At 36.1% G+C, this 23,975-nt stretch overlaps 1 protein-coding gene across 4 annotated transcripts; it reads right to left on the reverse strand.

The window, feature by feature from the left end:
- Positions 1-5,744: 5,744 nt before the first annotated feature.
- APG2 (Sec-independent periplasmic protein translocase) lies at positions 5,745-14,505 on the reverse strand. 4 transcript variants are annotated; one of them, XM_006843905.4, is made up of 4 exons: positions 14,244-14,505; positions 11,130-11,437; positions 6,339-6,629; positions 5,745-6,062 (listed from the first exon to the last, which is right to left on the reverse strand). In XM_006843905.4, the coding sequence occupies exons 1-4, from the start codon at positions 14,500-14,502 to the stop codon at positions 5,853-5,855; spliced, it is 1,068 nt and encodes a 355-aa protein (XP_006843968.1). In that variant the 5' UTR covers positions 14,503-14,505; the 3' UTR covers positions 5,745-5,852. The 4 variants fall into 4 exon arrangements, with proteins under 4 accessions (XP_006843968.1, XP_088711504.1, XP_088711505.1 ...); XM_088855378.1 differs by lacking the exon at positions 6,339-6,629; XM_088855379.1 differs by lacking the exons at positions 5,745-6,062; positions 6,339-6,629 and adding an exon at positions 7,088-7,238.
- Positions 14,506-23,975: the final 9,470 nt, after the last annotated feature.

Consider the following 23,975-nt stretch of genomic DNA (forward strand, 5'->3'; position numbering starts at 1 on the left):
GGGGAACCTTCACCCTTGAATATTCGCTCACCATCTCAATCCCCAATCCATCAAATCACTTACCCAGAAGCACGAACTTCAACTCCTACATTCTCACCACTCAGTCCAAATCCATTCCTCCTACCAATATTCCACGATCCGAATACATTGAAAAAGCCTTTTTAATGGACATTACCATTGATGAACATCAAGTTCACATGGATCCAAGCAAGCTTGCACCATTATACCTACTTAATCATCTTAATCCTATCAATGGGGTTAAGACTAGAGAGTATTATGAAGCCATCCTAATGGAAACAGGGTCCATCTCTGTTGTCCACTACTTTCAACAGAATACCCGAATAATAGCCTATTCAAAAGTCCAGATAAAGAAACTTCTTTCATATACTGAGTGGGGTTCCAATCCCTCACAAGGAAAGAAATTGTAAAATCCATAGTTTTCTTATAAGTATTTTAAATATGCTGAGTATATAGAAGCTTGGCACAAATTTTTCTATTATCAAAACCCTAATAATACTCATAGCTGGTATTTACAGTTCCGGCTACCTATTTTTGAAAGGTTCCCCACTTGGTTTCAAAACTGGTATTTTGTGTGGGGATCAACTGCTATGATTTTACCTCCTACTTTTAAGGAGTTGCAAGAACAATTTATACAATACAATAATATTGATAATTCAGTTGACACTCACCTTTACTTTATGGCCTTGTATCAAATCCCTTGGATTATGAAATGGGATTATACCATATCACCCAATACCACAAATGATTATACATATATCCCTCGTCTGGGAAAAACCATATCTGTTAAATGGTGGGATATCTTCTAAATGGATCTCACCAAAGCCACTCCAAAAAGAATACCACCCAAAGCACTTAAATACCAGGAAAACCCAAATACTCCAAACACCTCTTTTGATTTTCCAACCTACCTTCGAAATATGCTTCAAACCAACCCAAATGCCTCCAAAGAAGAATTGGAGAAACAAATGAAAGAAATTTTTGCTGAAGCCGGAAGAAAACCCACATCTTCCGAAGAAACAGTCCAATCGTCTCCACTCCACACAAATAGGTACCTCCAACTCAGTCAAAAGGATCCAGAAGAGACAGATCCAGAAGAGACAGATCCGGAAGAGGATGATCTAGAAGAATTCAGTCAGCGACCATAACTTCATCATCCATGACATCACCCATCCAGAGAAGCAATAAATGACAAAATATCAAGAGACCATATGGGACAAACAAGGGTCCCATTGCCGACAGCAAACACTGTACTCCAATTGTAATAAGGCCAAAAGCGCCACTGTGCATAGATGCTTTTTACTTTTAATTTTTGTTTTTTTGTTCAAAGAGCATCTCCTTATGTTCTCGCTCTTATCTTCTAGAACCTCCATTATTTCTTTTTTGTCTTCTTACCTGTCCACCACTCTCTCTCTTTTGTCACCTTCTGCCGACAACGAATCTCTCTCTTTTGTCGCCTTTTGCCGACCTCTTTTGTCGCCTTCTACCGACGATATCCTGCCAACCTGTCCATCTTATCGCCCCAAGAGATTCCTTTCGAGTCTCCACTATAAAAGGGAAGTTCCTCCTCTTCTTCGAGACAGGGCCTCACTCCTCCCATATCTTCTTCTGAGCCTCTTCAGACCTCTGCAACCTTTCAGACCTCTGCAACCTTTCAGACCTCTGCAACCTTTCAAACCTCTGCAACCTTTCAGACCTCTGCTATATATATATATCTATATATATATATATATATATATATATATATATATATATATATATATACTCTTTTAAAAATCAGGTCGGATCTGGATCAGATCCACCTGTATGCCTATCCTATCCAAATTACTATTCGGATCTAAACAAATACCATTATCATAGAGATATTGGTGCAGACGTAATAGCTTGAAGCTAGGATTTAGCAAATAAGAAAATAGGAAAGATCCAAAATAAGAGAAATATTAAAAAACCAGAGATAAAAGAAAGAACACTTGCTACTACAGGGTTTTGAATAAAAGTCCATAACATTATCCGTTATTATGCTTGAGTACATCCCTTATATAAGAAAACTCTGACAAGATTTAATCCTTGTCATTCATTTAATCTAATCATAACTCTTTATTATAAAAGGCTTTAAACAAATAAAAAGACATAAAAGACTCCAGAAATTGCTACTTGTATCCCTAAGTAAATAAAAAGACTCAAGAAATAAATAAAACAAAAAATGATACTCATGACTAATTTGCCCTTCTACAGCTCCTTTTGTAAACTTTAAACTTATCTCTCTTGTCTAGATACTTGAGAGCAATATTCTGGCACCCTCGAATTTGGCAGTTCGTTGTCAAAGGTATCACCATGATATGGAATGAAATGCTTGACATTAAAAATATAAAAAGTGCAAATATGGCTAGGAAGCTTCAATTTGTATGCATTGTCATTAATATTTTGAAAAATTTTGAACAGTCCTACCTTGACGACACTAAAAAATCCTACCTTGACGACACTAAAAAATCACGGCATGCCATTTTATTGCATTCCCCATAGACATTGGATTAACCGTGCTTGGGGCCATTGGGAATTGCCATACGTGTAATACATAAGCACAACACACTCAGTCCTGAACACACCAGAGAATACTATACCATGAATTTTGAAGCGGTTGAAGATTAATGATGCATTACCCCCGTGATTTCCTTTAATTCACACATAGTGATTAGATATAGAGGTTCTCCACACAAAACAATATAATAGTTGAAGTTGAACCCAAACATCAGGAACCATATAGGTAACCATTCAATGGCCACCTTTTATATTAGCCACACCACTAAAAAGCTCGTAGGAAAATATCACCCGACCTTTAGGGTGCACCTCACATGGTACTCCATACTTGGGTAAAACTCTAAGAAGAATATCAATATTACCTCCATCAACATCATTATTTTATCTGGGGACCAAGAAACCTGTTACCTCCAATATTTTGGGAACGAACCAGATCTCACCCGATCTCCCTTGGATCACCGATTCTACAGTAGAATTACCGAGTCAAAACACTAAGCCAATTTCCAGGGTTTTTTATGTTTTTTTCTACCATATTTTAGCTTTTTCCAATAAATTATTGATCAAAATCATTGCAATATGTTAGTTGAAGATCCAATAAACTAGGTTTTGGGAATCAAACATTCAAAAAAAATTGAATAGATTTTGTGTGCCATTTTCCACAGTTTCTGAAAATTCCGCCATTTTATCGATTTAATCTTCAATATTGAATCATTTTTGTTGCAATTTGGTACGTTTTAAATAGAATCAAAGCCTTTACATAATATGTTAGTTGATTTGTTTGATCTATAGAAGATTGTGGATCTATTTTTGCTTAAGATAGTACTGCTAAGAAATGCGAACCCGTTCCAAAATTAAAGCTCTCGATTGATTTATAGCTTGTCTGGGATTAGAGTGAGTTGTGGTTTTTTATCACCAAGGCTTCATCTCTCAAATAAATTAAGAAAATTTAACATTTTTTCTATGAATATTTTCTTGCTCACATGTGATGGAAAGTTTACAATTCTAAAAATTCGCAATTTTATCGATTTAATCTTCGATATCAAACCAGTTTTGCTGCAATTTGGTGCGTTTGAAAGAGAATCAAAGCCTTTACATGAATCAAAGCCTTTACATGATATGTGTGTTGATTAGTTGGATCTACAAAATATTGTGAGTCGATTTTTGCTTGAAACGTTTCTCGACTTTAAGGGTTTTTTAAAGTACATAATGCATCACTCCAAATTGGTTTTAGAAACTCAAAAAACACTATCTTTTAGTGATTATTTGAAATTTTTTGAGCCAAAACCTACTCTTCTATCGGATTTTTCGATATGGATCACCCATCCACTAATCCGACTTGGTTTTTTTTAGATGGCCAATCTGGGTCATCGATCCATTTTTTTAAACCTTGGTTTAAACTAAATAAATTCAAAACTCAGGAACTCTTCAAGCATCAATTTTGGGAGTTCTTTCAAGTTATAACTATGAATAAAATTGTCTTCGACATGTAAAATAAATCAAACCATTGTCTACAAGTTCACTAAGAACTTTTAGACTCCTAGATGCCAAGTCTAAGAATGCATATTGGATTCTGGAGATTGGGACAATAATCTATATCCTGTTATTTTTTAGTACAAAATTTTCAATAAACAACAGTAAGAAAAATAGCAATTGATCAAATGGGAAAGCAATGTAGAGACCCAATCATTCTTAGAATAGAGAACATGCATATCTATGCTACATAATTAAGCCAGAGTTGACGTGGACATGTGTGATGATCATTCTTAGAATAGAGAACATGCATATCTATACTACATAATTAAGCCAGAGTTGGCGTGGACATGTGTGATGAGGGACCCAGTGCCATAGAGATTGTAGGACACATTTTCCATCTTTAGATAGGGAGAAAGATGTGTACCCATATTTAATGGAAGAGAGAGAGGCATGCCTATATTTAAGGGAAGAGAGAGGACTCCCTTACATCTTTTCGTGTTTATCAAATATATCTCGTTTTTTTTTTTTTTTTTAAGAACTTATAGTAAAATCAATATCATATATATTAGCAAATCTATCTTGATATAAGTGGGATATAGAAAGAGGTTAAGAGTTCGAAATACAAAATCTCTCTTTCCTTGAATCTTGGAGAGACATCGGTCATATATATTATCAAATCTAATATTGATTTAAGTGGGATTTAGAAAGAGGTTAAGAGTTTGAAATAAAAATCTTTCTTTCCTTAAATCTAGGAGAGAACGGTCCTATAGAATGTATCTTTCTTTAAGATATACTCTCTTTCTTTTTAAGATCTTGGAGAAATATCCATCCCAAACATTCCTTATTTTATTGGGAATTTGGACTTTCTCACACAAACAAACTACCATTGGGAATCTTTGGGAATTTGGACTTTCTCACACAAACAAACTATATATATCACATTGGGAAAGGTTTTAAACTTCTTTCTCTAACAAACTTTATATATCTAACCCTGGCATCTACGATTAAGAGCTCCTCACCTTGGGAAAGCTTTCAGCCTTAGGTAACTCTCTCTCTCTCTCTCAACATGTAGGTGTATGCCCAGACCAGTTATTATTACTTTTTGGTAAACCTCCTTACTAAATTGCAACAATTTATTTAAATTTCGGGAGTAGCCATTAAGAGGGGTTATAGAAATTGGTGCGTGTGTTAGTGAACAAATTAAATTTCAATTAAGAGAAGCAACAACTCAGTTTAAATTTACAAGGTCATTGATGTCAGAGTTACCAAACCAATATCAATTTCTCGTGTCTAAATAGAAGACACAACTGGGCAGATCAAATGCAAAAGCCAAGGAATTGCAATGGGGGCAATTTGTTTTCTTTTTTTTTTTTTTTTGTGGGGATTGGGAGAGAGAGAGAGAGAGAGAGAGAGAGAGAGAGAGAGAGAACCACTATTGGTACGATCATTTATTTGTCCCTCACCCTTGTTGTGTTCCAAAAGTTCACTTGCAATTGACTGAATGAAGGGCTGAACATTGAAAGAAAAAGGAAACCAATTTAATGAATCAGGAAAAGGATGCTGGGACTTGAGCTATTTGTGTCCCCACCGTAGGAAATGTGATCAAGCCACCACTCAGCAATTTTAGAAAGATGTTATTCCTGAATTCAGAAATAAAAGATGATCTCCAAAGTAAGAAGGAAACCCAACCAAGAAAGTGGAAAGGAAAGGAAATGGACACCAGAAACTGAGACATGGGATACATATTTCTCAGCATTATGATACATTAAACAGACAATATGGCTGTGTTAATAATACAACACATTACAAATGCACAACTAGAATCAACGCCCAGTTAGCTTAACCATCCAAGCACCCCCTAAATACAGACCAAGAAGAGGCCCTGCTAAAAGGACTTGGGTTAGAGGATCTGTCGATGGTGTAAGCACCGCAGCAGCAACCACAGAACCAACCACTACATATCTCCAAATCGATAGCATTTGATCCCCACTCACAAGACCAACTTGTCCCAATAGAAATTGTATAACTGGAACCTGTAAAAAGGCCAGTGACTGTTAAATCTGTAAAATTAAAAATGACACCCATTATTCAATTTTGACCTCAAGTAACTGTCTCTTTTTTCTGTAGTCTTTTCTTTTCGACATGTAAGTACCAACCTTTTTTTTATAATAGTAATTACCCTTTTGTTTCAGCTCCAAACACGCAAAATACAAAATATCACATACATTGCTTTAGATGAGTCAGATTACTTGTCTTCACTTGCAATGGCTTCTCAAAGGAAAAAGCTCAAATGCAAGTAATCAGCTCACCTGAAAAGAGAGACCAGTGCTGAACATAAGCACTAATACGAACTCGAAGTATTGATCAATCGACCATAAGGATTCCACCAATCCTTGTGCATAATTGACGAAGAAAGTCAAAGCAGCTGGAGTGAGAACTATGTAAGAGAAGACTATTCCAGCATAGAAAAGCACTGAAGAGCCAAAGACAATGGGTCCCAAGAACCTCCGCTCATCCCTCGTCAAGCCAGGGAGAACAAAGGCAATGACCTCATAGAGGATGACTGGACTACCAAGAAGGAGCCCACAGTAACCAGATACCTGTACAGAGACAATCACATGCCAATCTCAGAAGAAAAGAGGGTGAAAAGAGAAGCCATTGATAAAATAGGCCAATATGGCTATTAACTGACTCAGAAATGGGGAACTACATACATTGATAAAAAAATGATGTACATAAAACTTTGGGTTCGATTTTACAGTCTTTCTGATTCAGTTTAATTCTTTAAGTTATGAATAAAGGACGTGTGTCGCAGTCAGCTACTCAGCATAAATAGATTATGCATCTGAAATTCCGAAGTCCACCTTCCCCTGCATAATCTTTTTCTCGAAGTCATCGTGTCTATCCTTGCATCAATGTCCCTTACCTTCAACCTTTCATCTTTCCATTTCGTCCCAAACCACTCAACATGCTCCTCTTTTCATGGCCTTCAGAATAAAACCAACTAAAATGTCTCTCTCCCAAAACACCACATCCTTGTAAGCAAACATTAACGTACCAGTGCCATTGTGGCCTTCCTGCCATAACTTGGAGGTTAGTACATATTCTCCCTCATCGTGGTATTCTTGTGCCAATCTTCATTGACTTGACAATCTGCATTCTTCACTCAGTTGGGGTAAGCCATCCTCATCACCTCTTCAGCTTCTTGCCTACTTCACAATATACTGGATTTTAGAAGATTGAAAATCAACAAGGGAATTGAGATCTTCTTCAATATTATGAAGAAAATGAAACAGCCCATGTCCAACTATAGAGTGGGTGTAAAATATTGACTTACATTATGCACTTGCAATGGGATCATTGCAAACTTAATACTCTGCCAATCTTGATGTATCTCCTATGAAACTATAATGTCATTCAATTCATCCATATATATCCAAGTTATGATTCATGAGAAAACCGCACATCTAGAAGTTGAGTATCATTATCTGAGCCAGATAGAGGCTTCCTCTATATCTCAACAGACTAGTAAAACATTTATAGCTGATTAATAGAAAAATTCTACCTCCTAAAACTATGCTTGCTTGAGCTTGGGATGAGGAGGATGTTGGTGGCTTAGCACCTTATAAGGGGCATTCTGACATTTAACCTTAATGCGGATAACCCCATAAGGAATAATTCTGTTACTGTTTTCTATGTGCAGAAATATAAGTACTCCATTTATTCTCAAGGATATCTTGATTCTTGCACTTTGGTAATGGGGCGAGGGTCGTGGTGGTAGCACCCCCAGCTAAGGTCTAGGTTTTTATTCTCACCAAACACCATTGAAACAACTAATGATTTTTAAAAAGGTAGGGGCCTGTATCCCCAGTGAAGTACACAAGATAATAATAATAATAAATAATAAAAAAAACAAATAAATAAATAAATAAAAACTAATTTCAAAGTCAAGGAGCATCACCACAATATGTAAGTAATCTCATACAGATATCTAATTTGTCCATACATTATAACAAATTAAAAATAAAAAACACAAAGAGAATGTGAAATTTCAACTTATTCAGAATACAGAAGAAAGTGGAGATTGTTGGGGATGAAACTGATTTTTCTTTTTCTTTGGAAGTTTGATTTTATATTATTTGAAGAGAGATTTACAAATTTACAATTTGCGTAGAGCTGCAACTGCGCAAAACCAGCAAAGCTCAAAAATCAAAAGAGAAATATTTTGACAATAAAGGAATAAAAATTGTCCTCTTAGCACAAAGAGCTGTTCACTAGATAACTATTGCCAGCAGCCCCTTCCTTTGCAAGTGCATTAGCTGTTTCATTTGCATGATTGCTCGTAAAAGACACGTAGGTCACTGCAAATCGCAGAAATTTGGTGCAAAATTGCTCAAGGTACCTTGGACAAGGGGCCTGCCTTGAAGCCCATAGAAGAAATTCATAGAATTCCATACCAATTCGAAATGCGGAACCCAATTGGTATCAAACAGTTTGAGGCCCATTTCACAGTGCCCATGCTTCAGCCTTTGTGGACTTTAAGAGAGCAGGCTTGAGCTAGATCTTTCTAAATATACACCCCATTTCCGGGGGCCTAGATTGGGAGCAAACATCGAGACTAATTCTGGTGACCCGAATAGGAGATATCCACAGGTCAGACCTGGCCACTACCATTAGTCTAGCACCTTGGATACACCTCCAATTCGGGAAAAAGTCTGATTAAGACCAGCCAACAAAATCCTTATGGTTCTGTGCATGAGAGATGAATGTGGCCTTAAACTTCTTTTCAAAGTATCCATCCCTTTGCCTTGCTTCCAAAAACTCCTGCGTTGTACTTATGCCATAAGGTCCATAATGAGGCTAGTATGGATGCTCCCCATGGGAAGAGAAACCAGGGAATGGTGGCGAGAAGTAACTGGAAAAGAGGTGCTGGAAACTGTTGGGCCACACCAATTACCACTCAAAGAGATCCAGAAAAGATGCGTACATCCGGACAGCCACCAGCAATACACAAATATATGGACCATATTTTCGTCCACCTCCTTACACATAACAAATCTTTTAGGCATAAGAATGTCTCTCCTTTGGAATTGAGATATTGTGAGGGCTTTCATAGGGATTACAAGCCAGTTGAAAGCCCGCATCTTAGGGGGCACGGGGGTAATCTAGGCATTGCCCATGATGATATGCCCACTTTGCATGGCAGTGAAATCGATAAAATGCCAGATGACTCAAGGGTCCAAATTATCTTATCACTTTCCACTAGTGTTAAGAACTGGTTGTTGAGTAGGTCCAAGAGACCTGCCTATTCTGTAATTTTGGTGTGTCCCAATGATTCTAAAATTTGTTAACCATATTAGTTGTCCCTCAAGCACCTCTCAAGACTGATCAAATTAGAAACATTCTAGGCTATGGCAAGAGAGAAAAAGCGAGGGAAGAGGCTTTCGAGGGTGTGGTCCCTAGCCCATAAATCCCACCACAGTATGGTTCGGTCACCAGTGTTTGGCAGTTGTGTTCTACTAACAAAATCTCCATATAGAGTGGATATACCCCTCCAAGCGCCAGAGGCACGAGCATTGGTGTGGTTCTTTGGTAGGCACCTGACTATCCAAACGTAGTACACATTATCATAGACTACCATTTTGTGCAAAATGCGACCACCACTGAATTAGTAGGGTCAAGTTGGACTCTCTTAGTCATCTAATACCTCAGCCACCCTATCTATTTGGTCTGCAAACCAAATCCCAGCTTGCTAAGTTTTTTTTCTTCTTCTTCTTACATGACCTAGTTCACATAACGCCGAGTAGTAAACTATGATTTCTCACATAACAAGAAGAGATGTCCATCAGAAATTCATTTCTGATTTGTTTTCTTCCTCGTACCATCAGACAATGATCGAGGCAACAGTGAAAAGATTCAATTTGGAATGTTGAAATTAAATTATTGAAGAAATGTAATTACTTAGGAATGGGCCCTTGGCCTGGGTGATCGAGATGGTAGAGCCAAGACGTGACATCAAGAAGAAGAAGAAGAAGAAGAAGAAGGAGCCTAGTTACATATAAACCATGCAATACATAGATTTCTCCAAAACATACATACACAAAAAAGAAAAAGAAGATGAAAATTTTTCAGGTTTGTTATTAATTAGGATAGATAATATATCGATATTTCTCATTTCTAAAGGCAGCTATCTTTCCCAACTCACTACGAGCATTCGCTGGATATATGCGACAAAGTTGCAACGCACCCATGCCTAACCTGCACCAACACAAACATATAAAATAAGTGAAAAATGAATCATCATCATCATCATCGGAACCTTTTCCCAATTAATTGGGTTGGCTACAGGCCATTCTGATCTCTCATATGGGCCATACCCTCATTGAGGCCATAAGTCCACATATCTTTTCTCACTGCTTCCAACCATGTCCTTTTGGGCCTACACTTTGCCCTTTTAAAGCCTTTCACTTGAACTAACTCGCACCTCCTAACAAGTGTCGTACTGGGTCTGTACTGCACTTGGCCAATCCACCTAAGTCTACTTTCTCGCATCACATCTCTACTAGTGCTACTCCTAAATTCTCTCGAATGTATTCATTTCGAATTCAATTCCTTCTTGTCTTGCCACTCATCCATCTCAATATCTTCATCTCAGCTACATGAGTGAAACATGAATACTTTTCTAAAATATTTGATGCATTAGGGAGTCTGACTGAGCATGTAAAGAAAAATATTTCTAGGAGACATTTCTCCAGTAATTACCATTGATTTTAAATATGAATGTTTAAAACAAAAGAAAGAGAAGGACTGCTTTCTTATCAGAAAAAATTTGCTAAAGAGCATAGTAATGTGTCATCAATATCAAGGCCAGCAACAAATTTCAACATATAGTGTTTTGGATGTCCTTTAAACCACATAATAAAAATAGCTTTCTGAACATATGAAATGGAAAACGACCAATACATAAAGGAGCACCAAATTCAAAGTTAATTATTCCAAAATCAAATTACATACAGAATAAAAAAAACAATACAGAATAAAAGGAAATTGCAAACAAGTAAAATAGGTGCGCAGATTTTAATGGCATTCCACAAGTGTACCTTCAGTGTTGTGAAGAAGAACTCCCCTGGAGATAATTGGAGAAATCGAACACCTTGAGAGCTAACAGGAGCCTCAAGTATCATTATCAACTCTTTAGAAAATGCAAAGCAGCCCAAGATAGCTGCTCCGACTGCTAAAACGGAAACAAATATTCTCTGCCGCAGCTCCTCCAAGTGATCAAATATACTCATCTCTTGGTCATCTGGAAGGAGTTCTTTGCTGGGATAAAGCCAATTATACAAAGAACTTTCTCCATTTTCTTGTTCTGCACTTTCTGGAATTTCTGCTTGCGATCTATCAGGCACACCTATGATTACCAAAATAGAAAAGAGCTAATTCTTGTTCCAGGAAATCTGGGTTGCTGATTTAAACTCAGATGATCAAATGTTGCTTAAACGGTGTACAACTAAGAAAGAAAAAAGAGTGTAAGCAAGTCAACATTACAAGTTGAAGGATCCCATAGATAACCAAGGCCCAGTTTGGTAGTGAATAGAATGTGTTGAGCACATACCACCGCACCAAAACAACAAAAGTACGTCTACAAGTGGCATGAAAATAATTATTTCCCTTTTTAACCCATCTGTATAACAGGCCACCTTTTACCAGGGTGCTAGTTGCAAGCATATTTTCTATGTGGTATCCATAGGTCATCTTATTGGAACATTGACGTTTTGTTCAGCCCAATCTAAAACAGTACGAAATGCTGTTTCGCAACGGCTTCCAAACTGGCTTTAAAATTAACAAGGTCAATAGTCTAATAGATGTAAACAGCAACTAAGAAAACAATTGATTGCAAAATAAAGTAATGCAAAAGCTCATGGCATTGCACACGAGAAATAACATATGGCTTTATTTGAAAAAATCAAGTGGTTCAAAACTGCACACATAATTTTTCTAAACACGCAGAAGATTGTGAGCGACAAATAGACACAAGACACATCCAGGGAACAGCAATGAAGTCATACCACCAAATTTGTCTTAAATTTATGAGCAAAGACAAACAAAATGTGAAGTTTTAAAGTTGGCAGAAATGAAGAACATAATTTTTGTTAAATCACAAAAATAGAATACGCAAACTATTTCTTTGAATGTCATGTCACAAAAATGATTATCCCTCCAGAAGAATATCCCATCTTCGGTGATTTGGTTGCATTTGCATGGTACATTTGTCATTCATTAGAAATACAAAGGTTTCTGATGCCATTAGCTCCTAAGTTCCCTCATTATGTTACAATTCTTGAGCATATGCCCGACACTATTCTGTCTTCTGACTTACCTACTACATCTAATAGAGAACTAATGAGAAATATGGTTAAACGAGAACAAGGGCACAAGATCGAATATGAACTCTGAACTCTGGGGATCAGCATACTTGTATAAGGTTTCAACCCAAGCTACTGCCTGCTCCTACGGGCTATCAAATCGCTCCGAGCAAGGGATACGTTCATTACTACCACTAGCTCTCTTGGTACATCAAAGCACATGCTTCAATTATCAAAAGAATAAAAAATGAAAAATAAACAAAGAAATTTACTTGGCCTCCACAACTTCCATAGCTTATCATGCAGGGAGGATTAGCAGAGAGAGTTTGGCTAACTTTGCATGAGCTTCACAAGCAACATAACAAAGCAATTTAATCCAGAGCCCATGCTACCACTCAAAGTACCCACAACAAAGGGCTGTACTTATGTCCAATGTACAACCTCTCTTGTTACATGCTTTACAGATATATTCCTTGAGAATTACTACGGTAGAAAACTTTTGCTATCTGCAATTCCCTCTATGATCTCAAACAAACGTTGACATCAGTTTAGGAACCCAGCCTCATGGCCAACAAGCTGGTCTTACTAAAGATGCACCAGATACACGTCACATTTCATAATACTATTTAGAAGCCATGCAATCCCATTGTTACATCTACAATGGAGCTATTATGACTTGCAATTCACTTTGTCAAGAGTCAGCTGCATAAGATATTTAAGCTGGTGAATTTGGATCATCTGAAGTATCTTAGGAGATAAGGTCACCCAGTATCCTTACAACATTTATCGTTCTAAGCTCAAGCCTATCAGGTTTTGTAGCACTGATCAGAAGATATTCTTTAAGATTAATATTAAGTATACCCCTCTTTAAACCTCAATTTATACAGCCTGTATGTGGAAAATCATACATCGCCTGAATTGCCAAGTTAAAATTGCAGTAGAAGTTGTAGAGGGAAATTAACATACCTGTCAATACATTTCAATGCATACAGAAGTTCTGAAGTGCCAGAGTAGCACTACTGATTCCCACTAGATATCTCTAAGTTAAATTCCCAAATTTTGTAAATCTTGTAGGGAAAGTAAAGAAAATTTCTTGCAGTTCCTTAGTTCATCTGATAAGTGCACATCCATTGGCTTGTACATGGATGCTATGAGTAAAACCTCCCAACAAATTACCTACACACCAATTCTATGGTAAAGCTCCACTACAATTACATAAGACATAATGGATGACACCATCAATGTATTGGTGAATGCTTTTCCATAGGTGAAGCTTTCACCTGAAACTGTCACAAAGGAAACTTTTGCTTCTCCAACAAGGAGAGCAGTGTTAAACTAAACATGGAAAAAAAAAAGAAGAAAGAAAATTCCTAGGGAGGTTCCGAATAAGTAAATATGAGGGGGAAAAAATTAAAATTGCATATTGTGTATATATAGACCAAGAGAACATATACACTGTCCAAGAAGCTCTCAAACTGGATTCTTGAGCGCTCAAGCATGATACAAAAGGTTAAGTGATCCACCCGTATAAAATTGATAAATAACTACACCCACACATAGACAAACACAAGATGTTTAAAATTGGAAATCAATGGATGCCCCCCACTGCCGTCCCCCGGCGCCAGAAAAAAAAAAAACACAAAAAGGAAAAGCTTAAAATATGCATAAACAAGCAGAATTTCAAATGAATAGACGTATACATGAGATGCTTAAATTTGGAAATTCAAAGAATAAAGTAAAAATCCCTTTTCAAGGAAGTAATTTAATAGAGAAAACCAGGAAAATTAAGCATAATTGCAAATAAATAGATGTGAAAGGCCAACAGAAACAAGTGGGAGAGGATTAATATACCAGGCCTTTCCTCAAGAGCCGAACCAATGCCACCGATACTCCCATCTTTTCGGTCGTCTTCTAAAGCACGACAAAGCAGACCCCTTCGAACACATCTGGGTGCAGCTAAACCAGTCTCTGGCCATTGGGGGAAGAGCTTGGGCACCACCCCAAGAGTTGCAGTAATGGAGGTCGCTCTACTGCAGGATGAGGTGGTTCTGGTCTCTCTCTGTTGAATCCATTTTAAATGCAAGTGGGTTAAGCACCCTGTGCACCCCATCTTGTCCCCTTTCTTCTTCTTTGAGATTGAAATAAAGGTTTTACAGTTTTCGTTCTCCGAGGAGATTGCGTACGCATGGCTCTCGATTGAAAGTAATGCGAGAAAATATCCATTAGGAAAAATGGTTTCATGAGTCGGCAGACGCATTTCTACATGGCGTTCCCCAAGGCATAAAACGTCCATTTTAAAGATGGATGTGCGGTTTGTATATAGCCTATGCACTAAACCATCAAATGAGAGCCTACCTTCCAATAATGTCTAGAAATGTGCTTTTAATACTGGAAATCTTTGTCACTGCCCTTAAATATATTTTCATATATTTTTCAGTTTTTTGTTACGTGCCTAACATGTAGCGCATCTTCTCTAAGGATCATACAAAGTCATGTAGGAGTAGTTGGTATGTATATCTCATGTAGAGTTATGTAGTAGTTAATAAAGTGGTGTATGTCTTTTTAGATAGATTTATATGAGTAGTTATAGAACGTTATCCTTCGATTATTTGTAATCAACGTGGCTTGAGTATTTAATGATATTTGGGACGGAAAGTTTTGAACCCCAACCAACACGTATGTGTTAATGAGGTCAGGTTTCCTCTATTCAACCTATTTTTACGTTTTTATTTTATGTTGCATTAGCAAGATAGCAAGATAGGTACGTCGTCTGCTGCATTAGCAAGATAGCAAGATAGCAAGATAGGTACGTCATATGCTGCTTTAGCAAGATCGGTACATCATCTGTTACATTAGCTAGAGAGATACGTCCAAGAACAGGAAGATAAGTACGTTGTCTGCTGCATTAGCAAGATAGATAAAGATTGGTACATCAAAGAGTCGAAGAACATGAAAAACTTTCCTCAGTACGTGTCATTGTGGTATCAGAGCAAAGGCATGGATCAGTGAGTGGAGAAGTTGGAAGATGATGTGAGCTCTCTCACTACTGGACAACAACAGCTAATGGATAAGCTTAACGAGCTGTTCGAAAAGCTTAGTTCGCATCTAGCTAATATTGAACTTGAAGTAAGGGATAACTCACGGGCTCCAATCCAAAACCATGGAGTACGACCTGGGAACACCAATGGAAACCGTCAAAATGGATCGCAGCAGTCCTTCGCTCCAAGGCTTCTCAAACTCAATTTTCCCGCTTTAATGGTGAAGAAGACACGACAAATTGGACTTATACGGTAGAGCAATTTTTTCAGTTCCATCAAACACGAAAGGAAGAACGTGTGGCTCTTGCATCCTTCCATTTGGAGGGTGACGCTCAGCTGTGGTACCAACTAGTCAAACAAGAAGGAGGCGAAATGACTTGGCAGACGTTTTGTGACGGGTTGCACGCTAGGTACGGTCCCACCCAATTCCAAGATTTATTTGGAGAGTTAGCTAAGTTGCAACAAACTGAAACTCTTTGAGACTACCAAACTCAATTTGAAAGGCTACTCACTAAGGTGGGGTATCTTCCTCATAACTGACAAGTCAGCTATTTCATCAGCGGATTAGGCGACAACATCAAGGCAGACGTGTTAGCATGGCACCCTACGACCTTATCAGCAGCTATCAGACTTGCCCATTTGTACGAGGCCCTCAATTTCTCGCAACGGCGATATAGTCCAACGTCTTATGCGAAGGAGTCCATCACAACCAGTAAGGAGGCTACCAACAATGGCCCTACGCTTCCTGTTCGGCGGATGGCACCTACTGAATTGCAAGAGAGACGTGCAAAAGGATTGTTAACAGGAAATTTGTGCCTAGGCATCGACGTAAGAAGTTGTTTTTAATTGAAGCCTCTTATGAAGAAGAAGATAGCATCATTGCACATACCAACCATTTCCCGATTTTGATGTTACTTAACATCATAGTACATACCGATTTTGGTCTTGTTTTTTATGTTACTTAACATCATAGTACATACCGATTTTGGTCTTGAGGATAAGACCAAATTTTAAGGAGGGAGGAGATGTTACGTACATAACATGTAGCTTCTCTTCTTCTCTTCTTTAAGGATAAGCAAGGCAGGCATGGGTATGTATATCTCATGCAGAGTCATGTAAGAGTAGTTAATAAAGTCATGTATAATCAACGTGGGTTGAGTATTTAATGAGAAGTAATCTTTTTGGAGGGGAAGCTTTTGAACCCCAACCAACAACTTTAAGGATAAGCATGGTAAAGAGTCATGGGTTGAGTATTTAATGAGAGAGGAGTAGTTAATAAAGTCGTGTATAATCAACGGGGGTTGAGTATTTAATGAAAAGTAAGCTTTCAAGAGGAGAAGCTTTTGAACCCCAAGGAATACGTATGTGTTAACGAGGTCAGGTTTCCTTCATTAAACTTATTTTTACTTACTACGTTTTTGTTTACTATTGCATTTGCAAGATAACAAGATAGGTACATCGAAGAACAGGAAGAACTCTCATCAGTATGTGATTTTCATCTTTATTTACAAAGTTTGAAACTTCAAAAATGATGAAAATATTTACAAAGTTTAAAGCTTCAAAAATAGTGTAGATCGACAAACCTATGAAACATTGAAAATTGGCGGTCCAAAAATGAGTTACAGAATCCACTATTCCCAAATTTGAAATCCATTTTTTTCTTATGTCCATGCATCTTGATGTCGAGATGATCAATTTGAGGATATTTGGGCATCAAAACAAACTCTTCAATTGAAATTTTAAGGTAGGCTCTTATTTGCTTGTTTAGAGCCTCGGCTATATAGAGACCTTTTCCCCTTGAAAATTGGGTCCAAAATTCCACCTCAAAAATATATTTTTAAGAGGGGATTCATTTTTACATGGACACATAGAAACTGTGTCCCATATCATTAAGCCAAAATGTTATATGCTCCACTTTGTGGATATTAGATTCTCTTAAATTTGAGGATAGAATTTCCTCGTTTAATTTGGGATAGTTAGATTCCAGAATCTAATTTCCTTTTGAAAATATTCTTCTCATTATTATTATTATTTAGGTAATTCAGTAGTAGGAATCAAAATTGAGATGTTGCATGACTAATATCAGAGCAAGAGGTATATAATGTATTCTAGTGCGAGTGGGAGAATGTCATATGCGTTAAAATGTTGAGGTAGTTAAATCAACTAATTTTCAATCATATCAATTACATCATTACTTTACATCCTTTTATTAATTGTTTCATTAAAATATTCTCAAAATGCTATTGTTCAGGATTTAAAACATGAGCAGTGATTTGATGGACAAAAGTGATCATGACCTCCTTGTATTAAAAGTAAATGGTCTCTTTGTATACTTTCTCATTTAATAATGGGTGTGGTTTCTACAAGGTTGCAACCTTAAACAATCTAATTAGACGCACCTACAAGTTTTATCATAACATGTAATTTTGGTGTAATTTTTTTTTAAGATTATCGAAAAATCTATTTTCATAATAATAAAATTTTAAACTCCAAAAATAGTTAAAATCATGTAGATCGATAAATGTATGAAAATATTGAAAATGGCCGGTCTAGATAATGTGTTGCAAGATGCACTATTTCTGGGACTCAAATTGTTATTATTTTTATATATATTCATACTTCTCGATGTCGAGATGATCAATTAGATGGTTTTTAATAATAGAACTGTTGGTACGTATGGGTGGCCATGAGGCCCTCATACATGCTATTTTTTTTTCTTTAATCTTGCTCATAAATATTATTTTTATCACTAAATAAAGGCATTTTTTAGAGAAAGAAGAGTCATCATCTAACGGGTAGATGATAACTACCCACCTCCCAAGATTATGGGCCACGTTTTCTCAAAGATTTCAGAAGGAAACCGAACGTTGGAGAACGGTCTCCTCCATCCCTCTATAACTGGGTCTTTCATGGTTATGAAAAGGCACGCAAGTAACCTTTTGAGTTCTCATTGTTCTGAAAAATCCTGCCCTCTGCGATCCTCAGTCTCATAACACCGCCAGTAATATTGCGAGAGGAGTCTATTTTTTCCCTCAAGATTTCAACATTGGTATCAAAGCCAGGTTGTGGAAGCGTGGTGGGCTCATAACCTATCGTGCAAATATAAACTATACGAGAAAATTTTTGTTTTGAGGTTGCAGCTCACTGGAGAGTCGGAAAACCTATTGATTTAGCTAGTAGACAACCTTTTCTTAAACACAATTAAATTTTTTGAACTTATAGGTATTATCTAAAAATTTAAAATGGCATCTAGGCTAGTCATGTCAGAACTATCCAAACTTGAAAAACTCAATGGGACCAAGTTTTCTATGTGGAAAAGAAAAATTGGATATACTCTTTTCCAAGATATGGTAGATTATGTCGTAGAAACAGAACCACCAATTTTAGTACCTAATGGTAATGATCAAGCCAGACGACTTGAAAAATGGTTAGAAGATGACAAAGTAGCTAGGACTACTATGTTGAGCTTTATGGAAGATGATTTAATTAAAGTATTTGATGATCACACCACAACTCAAAGTATGATGGGTGCCCTATCTAAAAAGTATGGGACCACTTCTAAGACCTATGTACAATTGTTGTAAAAAAAATGCAATTTTTGCAGAATGAAAGAATTGGACTCAATGACCGAGTATGTCAACAAAATGACAATGCTTGAAAAGGACCTTGTTGCAGCTGGGGATCCAGTCCCCTACCACATGCAAGTGTTCTTTGTCCTTAACAGTCTCCCTCTATCTTGAGAGTTTGTTATAATTGCATTGAATCATTTTGCACAAGGGATAACCATGTTAAATCTTCCCATGCATCTCAGTATTAAAGTTGAGAGAAGAATGAAGAAGAAGTCAAATGAGCTCCACTTTGTCCAAAGTTCAGATTCTTAGATCCCCAAGAAACCTTTCAATAATCAGAAAAATAATAGGTATAAGGGAAAGGGGAGAATTTTTAAAAATAAAAAGAACAAAGTTGAGAAGACCTGTTTTTATTGTAAGGATTTTTAAAAATAAAAAGAACAAGGTTGAGAAGACCTGTTTTTATTGTAAGGAAATTGAGCACATCAAGTTTAACTATCCTAAGTTGAAAAATAAAAATAGGAACCAGAATAACAACTCTACTCGAAATAAAAAAAAAAGAAAAGACTTGATCTGCATAGTCCTAGAATCAATAGTTTCCGACCATGACCTGAGAAATTGGTGGGTCGACTCAGCCTCCACTTGTCATGTCTCGAGGACTAAGGATTGATTCACATAATTGAGGAGATTGCAACCGGCAACCAGCGAATTTACATGGGAAATGACACCTACTGCGATGTACTAGGTGTCGGTACTTTTCAGCTGTGTTTACCAAGAGGAACGCATCTCTTATTGACTGATACATTATATGCGTCCAATATGAGGCGCAATTTAATTTATGTCCCTAGGCTAGACGATAAGGGTTATGAAATAAGGTTCAGGTCTGGTTAGGTTAACATTGGTAATCATTCTAGAACATTGATGTATGGTACTAAAGTTGACAATTTGTATCGACTAAATATTAATGAAAATTCATCTTTTTTTTGGTTATTATGATGCCTCTTTTGATTCTTTTTCTTGTATAGATGATTCATATTTAGGGTACTTAAGATTAGGACATATCAATAAAGATAAAATGAATCAAATGGTGAAAAGAGACTTACTCCCCAATTTTGGAGAAATTGTGTTCAAAACATGCGAGTCATGTATTTCTGGTAAATTAACTGAGAAGCTTTTCCCTAAAAGGAAAATGTCTAATGAACTACTTAGTATTGTTCACTCTGATATATGTGGCCTATTAAATGTAAAAACACATAGATGTATAAAATATTTCATAACATTTATAGATGATTATTTACGTTATGGATATGTATACCTAATTAGTAAAAAATCTGATGCTTAAGAAACATTTAAAGAATATAAAGTTGAGGTAGAAAATCAATTAGGTAGACACATTAAAATTCTTTAAGTAGATAGGGGAGGTGAATATTGCTCCGTCTTATTTACCAAATTTTGTAAGGAGCATGATATAATTCACTAAACAACTATGCCATATACACCACAACAAAATCATATAGCTGAAAGAAGAAATAAAACTATAATAGACATGGTTAGGTCTATGATGAGCCATTCAAGTTTATCATCTCATTTTTGGGGTGAGGCTTTCAACACTGCAATATATATTATTAATCGTGTTTCAACTAAATCTATTGACTTGACCTCATATGAATTATGGATAGGTAGGAAACTTGACCTTACTATATTGAAAGTTTGGGTTCTTGGGTACATGTGCTTATACCACCACAAAATAGTGTAAATTACAAAGTAAAACTATAAAATATTCTTTTATAGGCTATTAAGAAAATTCTAAAGGGTATGGATTCTATAACCATGGTACTAGATCATTAGTAGAGAGTCATGATGCTCATTTTTTAAAAAATATAGATGATGAAAATATTTTAAATAAGCCTGTTGACTTATATGAAATTAATAAAGATAAGGGTCTGGAAAACCCTGTTTCTCATATTCCCTCTACATTTAGTGAGAATGATTCAATTGAATCAAGTATACTAGATAGACCTAAAAGAACTAAAGCCCCACCAATGATGTTAAAAGAATTTTATGTATTTATGAATGAGATAATTATTCTTCAATAAGTGAGGATACAATAGATGAACCTTGAAGCTATAATGAAGCTATTAGCTCACATGACTCAGCTGAGTGGACTCAAGCCATGGATGATGAACTTGATTCTATTGAAAGAAATCAAGTTTAGAAGTTGGTTGACCTCCATAAAAATAGAAAAGCCATTGGTTGCTAATGGTCTTAAAAAAAAAGCTTAATACAAATGGATCCATTAATAAATATAAGGCTAGGTTGGTAGCTAAAAGATTTACCTAAAAGGAGGTATAGATTATGTATAAACTTATTATCTAGTAGCAAGATTTTTATTGATTAGAATCATCCTAGCATTAGTTGGATATTATGATCTAGAATTATTTTAAATGGATGTCAAAACAACTTTCTTAAATGGAGAATTAATATATATATATATATATATGAAACAACCAGAAGGGTATATAATTAAAGGCCAAGAAGATAAATTATATAAACTTAATAAATCTTTATATGGCCTAAAACAGTCTTCTAGGAAATGATACTTTACTTTTCGTAACGCAATCACTGAATTTAGTTATAAAGCCAATATGTTAGATCATTGTGTATATGTCTGGAATAGTGGGATCAATTTTGTTATATTATCATTATATGTTGATGATATTTTGATAGCCGGTAATGATATTGGCATGATTAACCATACCAAATCATGACTAAGTTCCCATTTTGTGATGAAAGATATGAAAGAAGCCTCATATGTTCTGGGCATTAAAAAAACAAGAGATAGAAGTTCGAGACTTCTATATTCATCACAAGAAAATTATTTAAAAAGTATTTTAAAGAGATTTAAGATGGAAAATTGTAAACCCATAGATACACCCGTTTGTAAAGGCTTGAAATTATCAAAGAAAATGTGCTCATTAAATGATAGTGACAAAGCCGAAATGGAAAGAATTTCATATACTCAAGCTGTAGGATGCATAAATTATGTCATGTTGTGTACAAGACCTGATTTGAGTCATGCATATGGTCTTGTAAGTAGATTTCAGAGTAATCCTGGGATGGCTCATTGGCAAGCCATAAAAATGATACTCAGATATATTCAGAAAGCTAAAAAGTATGAATTGTGCTTCCAAGCTTATAATGTAGAGGTTACTGGGTATTTTGATGCAAATTTTGCTGGAGACCCAGATGATAGAAAATCAACATTAAGATTTGTATTCCTCTTTGGAGGTGGATGTGTTTCTTGGTCTAGCAAGAAACAAAGTTGTGTAGCTCAGTATACTATAGAAGTTGAGTATATTGCTTGTAGCATTGCTACAACTTATGCCGCCTGAATTAAACGTTTCATAAATGATTTGAAGCTGGATATAGCCGACAGACCTGTTAAATTTTTTTACGATAATTAGGTTGCTGTTTCATCAATTAGAAATGGAGCTTAAAGTTCCAAGGCTAAGCACATTGAAATTGATTATCATTATATTTATGATTGCAGACCCTTTGACAAAGAGATTGAGTGCATAAATATTATCAAAGCATGTAGCTCTGATGAGACTAAAAATATTTAAGTCAGGAACTCCCAAATGGAATATTTTTGATGTCTTGATCATGAGAGGAAAAACTGCATTAGCGTGAAAAACCTATAACATGACTTTGGATATTTTTAGTTATGAGATGTATAACCGCACTAGCGTGAAAAACCTCATGACAAGGATATGCTCAATACGTGGTATTATATCAATAAATCTGTTATGGCCAAGTGGGAGATGTTGGTACGTATAGGTGGCCATGGGGCCCTCATAAATGCTATTTTTTCTCTCTTTATTCTGTATCACAAATATTATATTTATCACTAAATAAAGGCCTTTTTTTAGATAGAGAAGAGTCACCATCTAACGGGTAGATGATAACTACCCACCTCCCAGGATTATGGGTCACGTTTTCTCAGAGATTTGAAGAGGAATTCGAACGTTAGAGAGCTTCCTCCTCTATCCCTCTATGACAAGGCCTTTCATGGCCATGGAGAGGCACACAATTAACCTTTTGAGTTCTCATTGTTCAGGAAAATCCTGCCCTCTACGATCCTCAGTCTCACGACACCGCCAGTAATCTTGAGAGAGGGGTCCATTTTTTCTCTCAAGATTTCAACAAGAACAACATTTTCCGATGGAGTTTTGAGGTACACTTTTAATTCTACATTTTAAAGTTGCAGCCTTATATACATTTTTTCCTTTAATAATTGAGTTCACTCAAATGACTTGAGTTTAGGGAGGTGAATAACCTTACTTCTTCTAGTTTCCAAACTCATAACATACTTTTTTATTGAAATATCTTGCTCTATATTTACGACCCATAACATGTAAAAGAACTACATCATTTGGATTGGCTTAAGTGGCCCCGATCCAAATAATGAAACTACCCTCATATATTTTGGGTTGTAAACCTATAATATATAATTTTTATTAAAAGTCTCTTGTTCCAAGTTCGTAGCCCAAAACAAGCAAGTGCATTCCTAATTACTTAAATATTTAAAAGTTTTTTCTTAGTTGTAAATGTTGAATATGGGCATTTTGAATTATTTCTAATAAGCATTTGAAGATGTACAATGACTATGATCTTTTAAAAGTAGGGCAAGCTTTCTATGTTTCTCCTACAGCATAAAACTTATATACTTCCGTTTATCCAACTGTCCATTATGAATGGAGGACTAAGTTGCCCCAATCACAATGTCACGTCTCTAGACTATTTTATTTTTAATATGTTTACTATAAACTATTTTGACATCCAATCCTCTATTAAATGCACACTAGTGAAAAATATAAATTTTTTTTCAATAAAATAAAATGACCAAAATACTCTTGAAAACTTGAAGGGGTATTTTGGTTAATATATTTTATCGAAAAATTATTTTTAATATTTTT

Source organism: Amborella trichopoda, chromosome 13 (genome assembly GCF_054954075.1).
Source record: "Amborella trichopoda isolate Santa Cruz 75 chromosome 13, AtrichopodaSantaCruz75HAP2 v2.0, whole genome shotgun sequence".
NCBI lineage: Eukaryota > Viridiplantae > Streptophyta > Magnoliopsida > Amborellales > Amborellaceae > Amborella > Amborella trichopoda.